Source organism: Hemicordylus capensis, chromosome 7, assembly GCF_027244095.1.
Source record: "Hemicordylus capensis ecotype Gifberg chromosome 7, rHemCap1.1.pri, whole genome shotgun sequence".
NCBI lineage: Eukaryota > Metazoa > Chordata > Lepidosauria > Squamata > Cordylidae > Hemicordylus > Hemicordylus capensis.
Genome location: NC_069663.1, coordinates 32,917,776 through 32,935,114, shown reverse-complemented (window position 1 = coordinate 32,935,114; position 17,339 = coordinate 32,917,776). Strand labels below are relative to the sequence as shown.

General features: G+C 50.3%; 1 protein-coding gene across 2 annotated transcripts; it reads right to left on the bottom strand.

Moving 5' to 3' along the window:
* Window positions 1–84: 84 nt before the first annotated feature.
* DCDC2B (doublecortin domain containing 2B) lies at window positions 85–15,676 on the bottom strand. Of its 2 annotated transcripts, none has more exons than XM_053268521.1 (11): window positions 14,833–15,676; window positions 9,786–9,843; window positions 7,361–7,437; window positions 6,184–6,315; window positions 5,432–5,578; window positions 4,772–4,808; window positions 3,244–3,309; window positions 1,869–2,052; window positions 1,644–1,744; window positions 620–682; window positions 85–320 (listed from the first exon to the last, which is right to left on the bottom strand). In XM_053268521.1, exons 1-11 carry the CDS (start codon window positions 15,111–15,113, stop codon window positions 213–215), a joined length of 1,254 nt encoding a protein of 417 aa, XP_053124496.1. In that variant the 5' UTR covers window positions 15,114–15,676; the 3' UTR covers window positions 85–212. The 2 variants fall into 2 exon arrangements, with proteins under 2 accessions (XP_053124496.1, XP_053124497.1); XM_053268522.1 differs by having other exon boundaries at window positions 1,644–1,741.
* Window positions 15,677–17,339: the final 1,663 nt, after the last annotated feature.

Below are 17,339 nucleotides of genomic sequence, written 5' to 3'. Positions count from 1 at the left end.
TCTCTTTCCTCCCTTTCACTGCACCACAGCCCACCTCTAAGGCACCCGGCCTGTATTTCAGAGCAGAGTCAATGAATGCATATCTGAGTTTACAATTTTATTTAAGAACATCCATAAGAGATCTGGACAAAGTTTACACAAATCCAAAATGTGGGTGCTTTAAGATCACAGGAGGAGCCTTGCAGGGTCTCTGTTTCATCAGATTTGTCAGATTATCTCTGGGCCAGCTGGAAGTGGGGCTTTCTTGCCATTTCAGCCCCCAAGTCACCAGCAGAATGCTGGACCGGGAGGGCTCTCTGGAGCTTGTCAATGTTCTCGACCTTTTCGTTGCATAAGGAATGTAAGAAACAAAAACACAGGGTTTGTGTTACATCAAACTTTTATATGGTTACTTGGAGTTTTGGGAGAAAGGCTGAACTGCAACTGTTGGAAGGGGCAGAGGAGAGCTATCAGCAGAGAAGTAAGGGAGCATTTATCTCATCTTAGAGGAAGATAACATTGCTTTGGGCTGAAGTGATTAAATCACATCTTATTGAAGCTGATTAGACCTTAAATAATGCAAAGGTTATATCTACCAGACATGATGCACTACAGCAGGGGTTCCAAGGCAGTTAATTACCTTTCTGGGAGGCAAGACCTTGGTTCTGGGCAGAACTTCCTCTTCCACAGTCTCCGCAGCTTTCTGGAGAAAATGGGGAGGGAGAGACATTAATGTTCACGCCAACATTATAATCCCCTTTCACATCACACACCTATGGAGAAGCACTGAGTTCTTCCAAGCTGATAGAAAAGACAGAAAATAACTGTTAATGCAGCACCAGCTGCTTTTGAGAGCAATGGGCTCAGAAGACTCCAAGCAAGAGCTTCCTTGGTTGGGGAAGGAGCTGTTTAAAACACTTTCTGCCTTCTCCAGACAGACCCTTGGCTGCGTAGCCCACTATTCTCCCTCTGGCAGGATCTCCACCATCGGGCTGCACTCCCTTTTCCAGCCCTCTGGCCTGAGAGCCCGTCCAAGGATGCACAATACATGTTCTAGGACTGAGCGATGATAAGCCAGGCCAAGCCACTCATAGCAGGATATAACTCTATACGTTCCTGCACCCTTTGAGCTATCGTCACCAAACTTGGCACAGTGACTTCCTAGGGCCCTAAGAGTAACAGAGGGTTCCCGGGAACCCCAACAACTACTTCACACAGACAGATGGATATTCAGTGGGTATATCCACAAAATGGATAGGGATGCAATAACAGAGAAACTCGCGCCAAACTTTGCAAAGTGACTTCATAGGACCCTACAAGTAATGTAGGATACCTGGGAACCCCGACAAGCACCTTGCACAAACAGACAGATGGATATGCAATGGGTATATCCACAAAACTTATGAATGCAATAACACAGAGAAACTTGTACCATGAGCCTGAGCAATGCCAGGGACTCGAAGCTAATGTAAACATAAAATAAGCTCCCTTCAGCCAATGTGCCCAGGGATGATGGGGAGTTGTAGACCAACAACATCTAGGGACCCAACTTTGGATCACCTTCCAGCCAGAGTGTCTTTGAGGAGGATGCAGTCACTTTTTCCAAAATTGGGCCAGAAAACATTGACTTGAGAGAGGTCCGCATAGCCCTTCCCCTCTCATACCTGGTCAACAGGCAATTCCACCTGGGTCTCCTCGTCTTCTCCTACTTCCTGGGCACCTTGCATCTCTCTCCTGGCCCCTTTCATTTTGTATACACTTCCTTCTGAATAAAACACAACACATCTTGAGTATACCACTTTGTACACATCAGATCATCTTGGCTAGAGAAAATGGGCTTTTCTGCTGCTTTATCTAGTCCCCAGAATCTTTGGCAACCCTCTTGTTACCTTGGTCAGAACTCTGGCGTGAGTTCCGGCTGATTTGCCTGACCCGGACTGGTTTGGCATGGAAGATGGACTCTCCTGCCTCTCTGCGTGGATGTTTTGCTGCCTGTTTGAGCACCTCCAGAGAAGCCGCTGGTCTGTGTTCTTCCTCCACAGTTCCTGTGGACTGCACTCGCCGACGGTCCAGCTGCAAGCCCCATTCAAGAAAAATGCTTAAGGGCCAACTTAAAAGTGTTTGCAGAGAGAGTTATTCAGCTTCAGGGAAAAGACTATTCATTCTAGCAATTTAACACGTGAGTTGGGAGTTGGACTATCTCAGCCACTGCTGTGCTTGCAGTGTGCCATGCGGCACGGTCTGTTATCAACATGACCCAAACGGCCACATCAGAAGTTGGAGCACTTCTGGCTTAACATGTTACATTGCTGATCCAAGTAGCCTCTTTGCCCAAACAAAGAACGTGGACCAAAATATGTCTGAGCCGCTCCTAGGCTTCGAGGCAGAAGCAAGGCTGCTTCCACATATGTTGTGTTGAGTGGAAGATTGATCACAAGGTGAGTTTTTCCATTCAATATTTATATGCTGAAATGGTCTTAGGGAACTTATGCCACCACATAATAAAATGACTGCTTAGGTAACTAAAGAAGAACTGTCTGTCATCATTTATCTGTCATCATAATTTGCACTTATGACCCGGAAGGATCACCTCATGGCGATTCCTGCCCCTCCTTCAAAAATGGTTGTCTTAAATGGGCCACAGATGCCTCCTTGTTAAAAGGACACTGAAGAGCTGCATTTATATCACAAAAACCAAATATCTAGATTCTCCGTTTCAAAAATGTGTTTTCTATGGGAAGGGAAATACATGTAATATTTTAAATTATTGTGTCAACAATTGATATTTAAGTCCTTCAGGCTTAAAAGGTCCCACTTGTCAACATCTACACTAATTCGCAAGTAAGATCTCCAAGGGTTCTCGGGTCCCGTCATCCACTGCCCTCTGGCTGAGGATGGCGGGAGTTTAGTCCAGCAACATCTGGGGACCCAGTTTGGAGAACCCCGGGTTTAGGGGCTTTTGATGAAATACATTAAGCCCCAGTTGTAGTCCATAGAAAACATCGTTATTTAATAACAACAGTTGTTGTTATATAACGGCCTGAGATTTGCATTTTTCTTTCAGGGCTTAAATAACAAGGCTTCATATGTTGTAGCTATAATTGAGCAGGTGGGTTCAAAGAACCTGGGCCCCCCAGCTCTGCCCATCCACCCCCATTTCCTTCATTATCTCCCTCACTCCAAGGGGCCCCTGGGGATAGGGGTGAACACGGGCCCCCGCCCTCTCTCTAGCAGTTTCAAACCCTGTAGCCATCATTTTCTTACTTGTGGTGGTTCAAGGAGTGCTGAGTCACTGGCGCCATCTTGGGAGGCCGGGGGGCACTTGCCCAGCTGAGAATAGGACATAAAGAAAACTTCCATAAAGACCATGGATGAATTTAACACCTTGGCAGTCTAGCGACAGGCCCCCACATTTCAACGAGCAAGACAGACCTAGGTGGCATGTAGGGCTCGAGCCCTGAGGTTTGGGCTCACCTCAGTCTCAACAGAATGAATGGAGCAAAAACACACCAGTTCATTTCAGAGGGACTGGCACACTTAAACTCGGCACATACAGTCCCCACCCACACAAATATATGCGCAGGGCAAGCAGCCACAGGCTCCATTACTTTGGCCCTCCTGCAGACTTCGGATTACAGCTCCCATCATCCCCGATTATTATCCCGGATTACAGCTCCCATCATCCCCTGATTATTGACCACTGTGGCTGCTGGGGATGACGCGAGTTGTATCCCCCAAACAGCAGGAGGGCTGGAGTTGTGTAGCCCTGGTGTCGGGCCAGCAAGTGAAAAGCGGTCTAGAAAGCCTACCAATAAGAGCATGAAATAATACACATTTTAAATATAATTACCATCCCTAACAAGCCAAAAAGGATTCAACCCATAAAAGTTAGACCTAATTTTATCCTAACAATCTCTGCTGCAACTCTGCAGATTTCCTCTTGTTGAGGCAACTGGGAAATGTGGTTGATTTATTCTGGGCTCTTCCAGACAGTGGTTTATCCCCGTGTCAGTGCAGAACCTGACAGCAGATGTAATGAGCCTGGGGCATAGCCACCATTGGTAAGGGGAAGGGGACAATTGTCCTTGGGCCGCTGGGATCTGGGGGGGGCTGCTGGAGTGCCCCCTCCCCTTGCCCTTCCTTCCCAAGGGCAACCCTTCACCCCCTCTAACGCATCCAGCTGGTGAATGAAGCACTCTCCAACTGGGTGTGCCGTGCCTGGCTCTTGCCCCCTCCCATCCCACTAGCAAGCGCTTTGTTCATCAGCTGGGTGTTCATCCGGCAAACAAAGCGCTCACGGGCTGGGAGGGACCGATGGGCCATGTCCATTTCTCCCATCTGCCAGAGCTTCATTTGCTGGCTGAGTGCTTTCTTCCTCTCACTTGGAGCAAACAACCAGCCAAGAAGGACTGGAGGACTACCCTTGCCCCCGGTGCTGCTGGCCATGCTTCCTGAGCTGGCGTGTGTCTGATGCCAGCGCAAGGGGTGTGACTGATGCGAGAGTAAGGAGATGGGACAGCTGCAGCCAGTGATGGCCTGTTCCTGGGCTGCTATGCTGGGCTGCTATGCGCCTGTAAGGAGCCAGCCACATAACCCAAGTACCTTGTGCAAGTTCCTAGCGCCACCTGCTGACCATCTGTGAAAAACCTCTGTCTTTATCATGTTAGAACACAGCCTTTTCACAGATGGCCAGCAGGTGGCGCTAAGAACGTACACAACGTACTTGAACATCATAAGCATAATCCTGAATCAGTGCCATTTTGAGGAAACTCGCCAAAAAACATCTACCTACCCTTCGGTTGTGACTCCTACGTCTGTTCGAGAGGTTCCTGTAAGGAAAGAAGCAAGGAACTCACAACACCCAAAGACTGGAGACATTTCATTCTGGGAAACAGTACTATATACCCCCGTCTTTAAAATAATAAATTTAAAAATGCCTAGCTTAAACAAAAGACAGAATGCACAAGTGTACAGGGTGCAAACACAACTGGGGAAGGGTTGGTATATATAAGGATTCGCAAACTTAGGGTCCCCAGATGTTGCTGGACTACAACTCCCATCATCCCGTTGCCAGCAGTGGCTCGTCCTAACAAGCCAGGTGGGCACCAAAGGATTAACAGTTAACCATACAGCTCTACCTGATGAACAGCCAGCCTGCAGGCAGCACAGCTCTCAGGACGGACGGGACAGAGAGGAACCATCCAAGCTGCGCCTTTGGCATCCTGCTGGCTTGTTAGGACCAGCCATTACTGTAGACTGTTGCAAAGGCCGACGGTCAAGCCACACCGCTTTGGGGTGAGCTTTATGAAAGGCATTGAATATATGAATGAATGAATACATAAATAAAACCTGTGGGGGACCTAGATTAGAGAACCCCTGGTCCATACAGATCAGCGGCCTCTCTAGCAACAGCACTGGAGTCAACCTCCTCCGGTGACCTCTGCTCACCTACCGAAATGGCTGGCGGGCTGTCTTTGGGGGCACCAGCAGTTCAATGTAGGGCAGGCTTTTGTAGCTCTCCAGCCCCACAGCCACATAGTAGTCGCCGCTCACCAGATCCTCCGCGCTGGAGACAGTGTCACCATTCAGTCTGCAGAGCCTGGCGGGGAGAAGAGCAAAGAGGTGGACCCTTCAAAGGAAAGTGAGACGAGCAGAGAAAAGAGAAAGGGGAGGAGCCAGGGGTGTGGCCATCACTGAGCGAGGGGTTCCAGGAATCCACCACCACCACCCCACTCCTGAGGGGCCCCCAGCTCCACCCCTCCCTATTTTCTTCATTATCTCCCCCACTCTGAGGGGCTGCTGGGGAGAGGAGCAAACACAGGTCCTCTCTCCCCTAGCTATGCCCCTGGGGAGAGCCCCAGTGCCGAGAAGAAATTCTGTATTTGAAATGTCCCCATTGACCTGAAATAAAACTCGTAAACCTAGGCCAAGAGGGGCTTTGGGCTTCTTTCTTCTGCCTCTGAAATATGGCTATGGGCGCGAGCGATTGTTTGGCCTTTGAACAAAAGGACTGTGTCCTAAGTGGACATGGCACCTTTCATTGCCAGGCCAGGCAGGATGTTGGCGAGACCCCCGTCCTCTGAAACTCCTGCCACACGCTCCTTGAGAGGCAGGCCACAGATGCTCATCTGTGGCTACACATCTAAGCAAAATAAAAAAGGAAGGGACTGCAGGGCGGAAAAGCCCCCTACTGAGGCGACTCACTTCTTAACAGCTCCGCTGCGCAGGTTGGCCTTTTCCGACAGCAAGCCTAGGAGGGCGCTCCATTCCTGCAGGGTGTTCTTGGCGAGGGCCAGGCGGAACGGGGGGCTGAGCAAGTCCCCATTGCGGAAAACACTTTGGAGGAGAAGCAAAAGACAGGCTGGCTTGGCCCCGTTGCCCGAGGTCTGGATGCTCTTCCGGCAGCTCTGAACAAGACCTTCCCCAGAACCCCTGCCCAGCACAGCCCCCTCCAAGCCTTCCAGGGGAAACGCTCAACTCAGCATATGGGGTAGTGCAGCAGTTTCCACATTTCTTCTTCCAGGGGACATTGGCTCATTTGCTGAGGGAGCCCTGCAAGCCCACCGTGGATCCCCACACATTGAGGAAGATTCTGGGGCAGCAGCTTTGAGAGGGTGCACTCCATGGTGGGCCACTTCCAACCGTCTCCTGCAGCTCTGCACTGCAATGGAAAGTGCTGGGCCAGCTGCCTCTCGGGGAAGATCCTGGTTTGCCACAACGGATCCTCTCTTTGAGGAACCCTTTAAAAGCTTCCGAGGAGCCACAGGGTTCCCTGGAGCACAGGTTGCAAACCACTGCTATCACTGCCAGTGTGTTGGGTTTGGATCAGGTGTTTGGGTGCAAATCCCTGCCCAGCCAAGAAGCCTTCTTGGGCTCTCATTCCCGAATATGAGCCAGCCCAGGCCCAGAGACCAGCTTCAGAGGCTCAGCTCTCTGCCCTGTCACGGGTGGAGGTTCGGTGGGTGGGTGTAGAGGACAGGGCCTTTTTGGTGAGGAGTGCAACTTTGGAGAAGCTGGTGCCAGTCTGTGTTGACAATACTGGGCTAGATTTACCAAGGGCCTGATTAAGGCAGCTTCCTATGTTCCTACTGGAATTCCCTTCTTTCCCACATTTAAATTGTCAAGACCTGCCCATTTCTTGTCAGCCATTCAGTCCTTAATGATCCTTCTGTTTTAATCTGGTTCTGCTGCATCATTGTTTTACTGTCTCCATTTGTACTCTTGATATTGTGCTTTTGATCTGTATTCTGTATTGTATTCTATTTTTCCATAAATAATTAGGAGTGCAAGTTCTGTCCTCCTCATCTTTCCCAAATGCTTATGCACGCACAAGTCTAACTTTCCCAAAAAGGACCTTTCAGAGGAAAACAGAGTCACTCACTGTATGACGAAGGGCGAATTATCCTGTCTCCTCCATCGTGCCAAGACATTCGCCCTCTGGGAAATAACGGGGTAGTTCTGAAGGCCAGAAACATGAGAATTTTTAAGTAACATATCTCCTCCCATGTATGTGGCATTTTACAGAGAAACATAAACAGAAGATACAAGTCCCTGCCCTGAGAAGACTGCGGTCTAAATGTTGACAATGATCACATTGGGTGGAAAAGGAGATGGAGCCCCAAGAACTCTGGGAGGACTTCTGTGTCCTACAGCAAAACAAGCGTCTATCCAAACAGACACTGAAACTGGCAGGGGGTGTCCCATGTGGGGCACGGCACCCAGTAAATTCCCCAGAGCCCCCTTGAATCTCATCTGCCCCTCCCTCTTCCATCAAGGAAGCACAGCAGTGGTGGCACCTGCATAGAGCAAGGGAAGGAGCTCCCAGTCTCACCTGGCCTTTTGCTGCTTCCCCCCCCCCTTCAGAAGTGCTGCATTATCATATTATAAAATTATATTTTAAAAACATACCATATTTACCCCAATTGAAGACTCTGAATTTAAGTGGTCCCCCTTAAAATGTAGAGGTTAAATGCAGGTTATACCTGCGTTTACTCAAAAGGGACAGGACTCTGAATTTAAGATGACCTCTTGATGTCTTCTAATATTAAAAAAAAACCCTTGAGTTCAAGTAAATACAGTGCATAATTATTCTGTTGGGGGGAGTGGTGGCTGGTCAGGTGTGGCAGTGCCCCCCCCCCCGCTCCAAAGCCCACCAGTGGCTCCTGGAGTAGAGTTGTTGAAAGGAGGGCCGTGGGCCACAACCCCAGACCTTTTAAGCTCTTAGCAACACCGCAGGAAAAACGGGCTAGATCAGGGGTGTCAAACTGCAGCCCTGCAGTTGTCGTTGGACTACAACTCCCATCATCCTCATCACAATGGCCAGTCTCCAGGCACGATGGGAGATGTAGCCCAACATCTGCAGCAGGAGGGCTGCAGTTTGAGACCCACCCCTGCAGGAAGGGATCTGCTCCCCTCTCTCCGGTTCTCTCCTCCTAGTCTTTTGTGCTGTTAGGACAGAAGAGAAGGTCTTGTCGCCATCCCCACACAGAGGCCTCGACAGCCCTTCCTCATGCTGTGCTGGGGCCAGGTGTGTCAGAGGCATCACCAGGGCTACTAACCCTTCTGCAAGCACCACGGCCTCAAAGGTGAATGGGAGGAATCCAGTGAGTTCCTCTTCTCAGCCAGCCCATTTCAGATCAGAAGGCTGGAAGGAGCAGAGAGGTCTCCTTTGCATCTCCCACTTCAGACATCGTCTCCAATGGGTGGGTCACATTGTGACTCAACTCCATTCCAAACTGAGCTGAGGTCACACCAGTGAGGGACCGATCGTTTAGGGTGGTTGTTTTTAAAGGTGGATCTTAGGACAAAAACGCTAAAGACCATAGTTAGGCCTGGAGCGGAAGCGAACACAACACACCAAATAAAGATGCCTGCAAAGCAGAGAATGATGAATAAAGCACATTTTGTATCTATACAGCCGCGGCTCATCCTAAGGAGCTGGCGGGGGGAGGGCTGATTGTGCCTGTTCCTCCCATCCTGCTGCTGCATGAATGAGAGCTGCACTGCCTGCAGGCTGGCCATCCATCAGGTAGAGCGGTGCAGGCAGCGAGGCTCTCATTAACACAGGAGTGGAGTGGGATGGGAGAGAGAGGAGCAATCAGAACTGATTTGGAGCTCCCCTGACTCATTAGGACAAGCTGCAGCAGCAGCAGCTGTATCTATATGCATACAGTTCACATACACACACCCCAGGCTCCCTAACTAATATATTCAAATTCAAATAATATTTCCATCATCCAAATCAACCTTTTCAAGGGCAAAGTCCTCACTAGGGCTGCAATCCTAAGCAATGGAAGTTGGGAGTAAGTGGCCCATTGAACTCAATGGGACTGACTTCTTCTGAGTAACCACGCACAGGCTCAAGCTACAAGCTCTAAGGGCTTGTGTACTGAGCCACATTACCCAACATCCTACCTGTGATGGAGTGAGCTGCCAAGAACCCAGGAGACAGCCTGCCCCCAACCCCATGATAATAACCACAGACTGAATCACTGATGCCCACCTGTTCCCACAGTGGGGGACTCAACAGCTCTCAAATTTGATTTAATGTTTAATTTAATTTAATTTAATGTATTATATTTGTATTTACAAATATACATGCCAAACTTACATCTCTGGACAGTTTACAATAACATTTAAAAATAAATAAAAATTGAAACCTTAAAACAATTCAAAACCACAAGTCTAGTTGAAAAGCTTGGGTGAATAAATATGTCTTTTAAGAAGAGATGGGGAGGCTCTTATTTCAACTCCTCAAAGCAGAATCAGCCAGCTAGCTTTTAAACCAAGAGCCTTGACGGACTCACCTGCACAACGTATTTCTTCCGGTTCCCGTAGAGCTGCTTCATCCCAGAGTTTTGATAGCTGTCAAAGTAACAACAGAAGGAAGTCAACAGTGAGCAAGTGGGGCTTGATGGATGGTGCCAGAGCTGGGTTCAGATCCCAGCTGGATTCGCTAAGCGGCTTTTGTGCCAGTCCACAGACTCCCAGCATCGCTGGCTTCCCATCTGGAAAATGGGTGGGGTCAGGTGCATCCTTTACTTTACAGCTTGCTATGCTCAGAATGAGTGATCCTCAACGAGGCCAATTAAATGGCTGAAAACAACAGACGACTTCAGTGCCATTTCCTTGGGTAGTTCAGGATCCATAAACAGCAAATATTTTAAAAAGAGGAAAAAAGGGTTTACTGTCCCTTAACCAGAACTCAGTACCTGCTATCAGGTCAGCTGTGCTGTTGGATTAGATGCCAGAAATGCGCCTGCTTGATGACCCGACTTTACATAGCTTTAAACTCCAGATGCAGACAGACACACCCAAGAGGGGAAACCTTTGCTGGAAATAATGGCTGTGATGTGCTCGTGGGTTTACATCATCAGTCTGCTGCTGTAATAATCCAAGGGGGCAGCCTATGCCCAGAGCCCTGGCAAACTTCACAGGCGCACAGCAGTCCGGCATCTAGAGCAGAGTCCACCAAGGGGGCCTCCCTCTAAGCCACGAGGTCCCATGTTGGGTCCCAGTTCGGCCCAGGGGGACACCAAAGGAGGTGCGGCTGCCTCTGCTTCCTGGCCGCTCGGGTTGCTCCTCTCTTTCTTGTCCTGCCTGCCAGGCTGACTGTTTGTCAGGTAGAGCTGTGCAGCTCTCATGAATGCAGTAGCAGGATGGGAGACACAGGCATAATCGAGAGAGAGGAAGCAGAGGCAGCTGCACCTCCTTTGTACCCCTGCCCCCCAAGCTAGTTAGGATGAGCCCCTACTGTGATGGACTACCACTACCACAGGCACTGGGTCTCTCCCTTTGCACACTGGGGCCAGGGGTGATGGGAGCCGTAGTCCAGCAGCATCTGAGGACCTGAGGCTGGGAACTCAACCCGGTGCTGGGCAACTCCCACTCCCTCCAGCAGGACTCCTGTGGGAGCCACACCTGGCAAATTCCACCGCAAGAATGCCAAGCCGAGGCCAGCAACAGAAAGCCGCTCCCGGGACTTGTTGGCAAGGCAACAAAGAGCTCCAACGCCCACGGACAGTCACCTCCAGCGCACCATTCTTTCGGTCTGGAGTGCCCAGAAGTTTGGCACCGTGCATCAATAAAGCCAGCGTAAAAGGCGGCAGAGAGTGGCTCTCTGCCCTCAAGCGGAGGGGGAAGAGGAGCTGGGAGGTTCTTTAGAGGGCAGAGGAGGGAACCCTGGCTGGGGGGTGTCAGGGAACATCAGCTGGTGGGGCGAGATTTAAGGTCCCCCTCACCACCACCTCCGGGTGCTTTGCAAAGGAAGAGGTGGACTCCTCTTGCCGACAGGGGCTGGCAACCTGGCGTTGGGTCTGTGTCTGTGGTTGCCCTTATGGCCTGGTCCGTCGACTCAAGCACCTCAGCATTCTCACCTGTACAAAGAAATCCAAGAGCCAGTCATAGGGACATAGGGAGCTGCCTTATGCCGAGTCAGACCATGGATCCATCTAGTTCAGTATCGTCTACACTGACTGGCAGCCGATCTCCAAGGTTCCGGGTCTCTCCCACCCTTATCTGGAGTTGCTGCCAGGGAGTGAACCTGGGACCTTTTTCAAGCATGCAGATGCTCTTCTGCTGAGCTGTGGCTCCATCCGCTCAGGGGAATATCTTACAGCACTTACACGCAAGTCTCCCATCCAAATGCAAACCAAGGCAGACCTTGCTTAGCAAAGGGGACCATTCATGCTTGCTGCCACATGACCAGCGCTCCTTCCCCATCAGTTGTTGCTGCCTCCTCCTCCTCCTCCTCCTCTGTCGCTCCTTATTAAGCCTAGATGGGGCTGGATCATAACACGCTGATGAGGCCCTAAGCCATGTCAAGCTTAAAAGGCCCCAGAGCATTACAAAACAGGTCTGAGGCCAGAGGTGCCCCTAGGTAGTTTTGGAGCCTGGACCTAAAGGCCTTTGGGGGCGTCCCCCTCCCCCTCCCTGCAAGTTAAGCATCATCCCCCTACACACACGTGGGTTCTTGAGGGCACCAACAGCAACTGAACTCACAGGAATGTAAGAATATAAAACAGGTTTCTTTATGCAAATATGTATGATCAGAAGTATTTCAACATGCAACTTAACAGATTCCCATCACACATATTTCCTTCCCCACCGCGCACCCCCTCTGTCTCTGAAGCAAGGGTTATGCTTGGCCGCCTGGCACAGCCCGGCGGCGACCACACCACCCAGGACAGACTAAAAAGGATTTGGGGCCCCCAGGGGTTATGGAGGCTCTGGACTTCCGCCCGGATGTCCAAGGGGAAGAGCGCCTCTGGCCCCAGCACATCACCAACCCTACATCGTCTTGCTGCTAGCAGTATTCGTCTGGAAAGGCCGATGCTGCCAGTAACTGTGATAGAGCATGTTGGTCATAGGAACATGGGAAGCTGCCTTCTACCGAGTCAGACCCTTGGTCCATCTAGCTCAGTTTTGTCTACACAGACGGGCTTCTCCAAGGTTGCAAGCAGGAGTCCCTCTCGGCCCAATCTTGGAGATGCTACCAGGGAGAGAATTGGGAACCTTCTGCCTGCTAGCAGGCAGGGGCTCTTCCCAGAGTGGCTCCATCCCTGAGGGAAATATCTTACAGTGCTCACATGTGGTCTCCCATTCCAAAGCAAACCAGGGTGGACCCTGCTTAGCAAAGGGGGCCATTCAATCTTGCTACCAGAAGACCAGCTCTCCTCCCTGGGTCCAAACTGGGCCCTGGTCTAATAAAATTTCCATATAACTTACAGTTATTTTTGCACAGATTTAGAAACTCATATGATGAACCATTGTGTAGCCATAGAAATCTAATTTTCTCTCGTCAGAACAATAACGTCTGTTTTAGAATCTTTCCCCCTTCTCCTTTATTTTCCCACCCATTAGAGAAAACTTGAAATTGTCAATATTTTGGGGGGTATCCAGAGGGGCCCTCTGCTGGAGCTCATCTAGTTTGTGCCCAAAGCTGGTATGGAGCCCAAAGGAGGGCAGGATGCACAGTACCTATTATGAGGTACTTCAGGGGTTTCCAACTGGGTGCTTTCCAGACTAGACCCTGCAACGGCGCCACGACGTATCTCGGAAGTGTGCTTCCACACTTCCTGCGTCGTGACACCGGAGTCTCTCATAGGAACATAGGAAGCTGCCATATACTGAGTCAGACCATTGGTCTATCTAGCTCAGTATTGTCTACCCAGACCGGCAGCGGCTTCTCCAAGGTTGCAGGCAGGAATCTCTCTCAGCCCTCTCTTGGAGATGCTGCCAGGGAGGGAACTTGAAACCTTCTGCTCTTCCCAGAGCGGCTCCATCCCCTGAGGGGAATATCTTGCAGTGCTCATACATCAAGTCTCCCATTCAGATGCAACCAGAGCAGACCCTGCTTAGCTATGGGGACAAGTCATGCTGGCTACCACAAGACCAGCTCTCCTCTCCACGGACAGCAGGGTGCCGTTCACATTTCCAATGCCTTGTTGTGAATTTAACTGCTGCAACATAGAGCTAGGACATCGCATATCTGGCATGAAAAAGTTGCTGTTTTTCCAGGTTGTTAGTTTCCGTGAGCCTGCTCCCCCTGCTGTTTACGTTCCGAATGTGACTTGCTCGAACGGAGGCATTTTGCTGCTGTTGAGCAGCTAGTCTGGAAAGCGCCCTGGTGGTACTCCAGATGTTGATGAACTACAACTCCCATCATCCCTACCTACACTAAATTGTAGGAGGGGTGATGGGAGTTGTAGTTCATCAACACTGGGAATACTACCAATTGGGAACCCCTGACAAAATACATCCCATGCTTCCTGCCTGCTCCACTGGGGTTATGAATTAAGAACGGCTGCCTTGGCTGTCCCACTGTCTCCTGAGCAGTGTGGGACGTTCCAGGAGTTTGCAGCATCCCCTGGATTCTGGTGTCCTTTGGAAGGAGAGTCACCACAGACGCCTCCCAGTGTCTGTACAATGTTTTCAGTTTATTTACACCAATCTACAGGTTGAGCATGCGTGCCTAGTTAACACAGGCCTGTTTAGGTGCACTAAATTAATTTTTTCAAGGTCTTTTCTTCTTAAAATGTAAACGACGTAAGAAAGTCATCAGCGTAGCAAGGTGGGGGTGGGGGTGGGGGCATTTTCAAGGTTGGAGGTCCCAGGGCCACCCCGGGACCTCCAACCTTGAAAATGGGGGGCCCTGCTGGCCACACCCCCAGTGATGACACATTGCATCCAGGGGTGAGTCAGTGAGAAAGAAAGGAAGCACCCAGATGGTGAACCAAGCACATGCCAGTGGGTGGCATGTTGGTGCCCTGATGCTGGCATCGAAGCACACTAGCGCGTTGGCATCAAGGGACGTAGCCAGCACTGGGACAAGGACATGCCACCCTCCTCTCCCAGCCAGTGAGCACTTCCATCATCATCTGGGGGCCCGAGGGGCACCCCAGGTGGGCATTTCCCCGTTAAATGGTAGCTGCAGCCCTGGAAAGTCTTATGTATCCTATTGTGTTGTCATCTCTTAAAATATTTACCGGAACTCCAATCCCAATAATTTCCAAGGAAAGCTATGGGTTTGCTCAAATACAATAAACTGTATTTATTTAATATTTAATTCTTATAATTAAATTATATAAACACACCCAACTATTAGTATATATTTAAAATGTGCTTTAGTGCATTTTTATCCTAATCCGACATTTCCGTTCAAATACTTTTACTTGTTGTGGAAATGTTTGGGAAGTGAACGTTAAAACATGTGAACGTTAACATAGCATACTTTTTAAGTTTTGCTTACTAATATATGTCAAACATGCTAAATGAGATCTCAGACTCGGTCAATTTCTGGTTTGTTTTCTTAAAAACAACAACACACAACTCCACCCCAGAGTGTCTACTCACTCGATCCTCTTGAAGCGCTCAAATCCTGCGGCCACATACTGGCAGCCATTCTCTAGCTCACTGAGGCCAGTGACCCGATGACCCTGCCGGGGGGTGTAGATACTCCGGACAGCCATGGGGGCCTGGACGGTGCTGGTCACCTCGTTCAGAAAGGCCTCGAAGGTGAGGAAACGGCGCTGGTTCACCACCAACTTCCGGCCGTGGAAGAAGGGGTCCCCGTTGCGATAGACCACCACGTTCTTGGCAGGGGCGGCCACCACGGCCACGGCTCCACGGCTCATGGCTCTCTGCCTGGCCGGGCAGCTCGTCCAGCCAAGGCACTTGGCGGCGTTTGGAAGGAGAGGAGCAGCGAGTGAGCTTCACACCACTGAGCCGCAAGCCTGTTGCCTCTGAGCTGGTCTCCCTGCTGGGCCAGGCGCTGCTGCTTGAGAGCCAGTCTCGGTGTTACCATAGCTGCGGGCAGAGCAGAGGGGAGGGAGCTGTCCCGGCCTGGCCCAGAGACCAGTTCCACTGGCCCAGCAGGAACCACCTTGCTCAGCTGAGGAGGAGGAGGAAGGCCGTCCTTCAGAGTACTGCCCAAGCCCCAAACTCGTAGGGCTCTCAGGGCAAGAACCAGCCTCTGAAACTGGGCCCGGACTTGAAGGAGGACCCAATGGAGATGGTGCCTTCTGGGCCCAGTCAACACCCTGGAGCAGCAGGTACACAGTAGCCCAACCTGGAAGTTCCCAACATATGGATGACCCTGGAATCCGTTCACCCTACCTACTCCCCCAATGCCTCCATGAGAGTCAGGGCTGAGCTCCAGGACCTATTTTCCAATGCCGGTTTACAGTTCTGCCCAGTGACCCACCTGAGCAGCTGGGTCCCACAGCTTGATCTAAGGGCACGTGATCCAGCCCCCTAGCTGGAGCTAAGCAGGTCTTGGTGTGGTCAGTGCCTGGATGGGGGACTCCGGTATGCCACCTTTGGGGCTGGGGTCGTAGCTTGGAGGGACGTCACCTGCTTTGTATATAGAAGGCCCCAGGTTCAATTCCTGGCAGCATCCCCAGGTAGGGTTGGGAAAGATTCCTGCCCAAAACCTTGGAGAGCCACTGCCAGTCTGAGTAGACAGTCCTGAGCCAGATGGAACAATGGTTTGACTCAGTATAAGGCAGCATCCTCTGGCCATGTGCAGAGTTCTTTTTTTATATATAATCCCTCAGATTATAACAAGGTCATAACATTGGCTTCCCAGCAGTGTTGAGTTCTGCAGCTGTCTGCTGAGAAGCAGAAATACATTCCTGAGTTAACTACCACCAGTGGCAGTAAACTTCCACTATGTACCATTTCCAATGCACATAGCACTTTTAATTTGCAAAGGATGCATAATTTTTATCACATTCCAACTCCTCAACAATTCGTTATTCCCATTTTACAGATGGAGAAGAGTTCAGTACTCCCTGTAACAGGGATTCCCAGATGTTGACTACAACTTCCATAATCCCCCGCTGCAATAGCCTGCAGCGGGGGATTATGAAAGTTGTAGTCATAGGAACATAGGAAGGTGCCTTCTACCGAGTCAGACCCTTGGTCCATCTAGCTCAGGATTGTCTACTACACAAACTGGCAGCAGCTTCTCCAAGCCTTCAGGCAGGAGTCTTTCTCAGTCAGCCCTATCTGGAGATACCAGGAAGGGAACTTGAAACCTTTTGCATATAGATGCTCTTCCCAGAGTGGCCCCCATCCCCTAAGGGGAATGTCTTACAGCAGTCACCTGTAGTCTCCCATTCAAATACAAACCAGGATTGACCTTGCTTAGCAAAAGGGACAATTCATGCTTGCTACCACAAGACCAGCTCTCCACCCAACAAGATCTAGGAATCCCTCTTGCAGGGAACAGGAGGGAGGGAACAGGCCCAAATCTGGGTTTCAGAGGGCCCCCTCCCACCTGGGTGGGTTCCACGGGCACAGAGTTGGTCCCAGGGATCAGCAGCAGGCCTTTCAGAGGGTCCTGGGCCCTCGGCAGCTGCTCAGCGAGACCAACCTCTGACACCAGCCCTGAAAGATAATGGTGTGTGTGTGTCCTGGCTGAGTCTGCAGCAGGGTGAGGGACCTTCTCCCCGGGTTTCCCCAATCAAGTGCAAGCTTTGTTTTCACTGGCTTGAAGTCACTCTTCGGAGCCAAGCAGAATTACAGTGGGTATAGGAAAGAATCACCCCCTTTGATAGACCTTAAATTCTGGTTCCCTTACATCCTGAAATGAAAACACAAAGAAAATTCCCTTCACCAGCTGTACTTATCCAGTGCAACCAATAACATCCAACTGAAAAACATCACAATTACAGTCCAGAAAAAGTGTCAGAAATAAAAAACAAGAATTACTGAGATTGAAAAGGATCACGCCCCCAATGTCAATATTTTGTTGAACCACCTTTTGCTTTAATAACAGCCTTGAGTCTGTTGGGATACTTCTCTATCAACCTTGCACATCTAGACGGAGCAATATTTGCCCACTCCTCCATACAGAA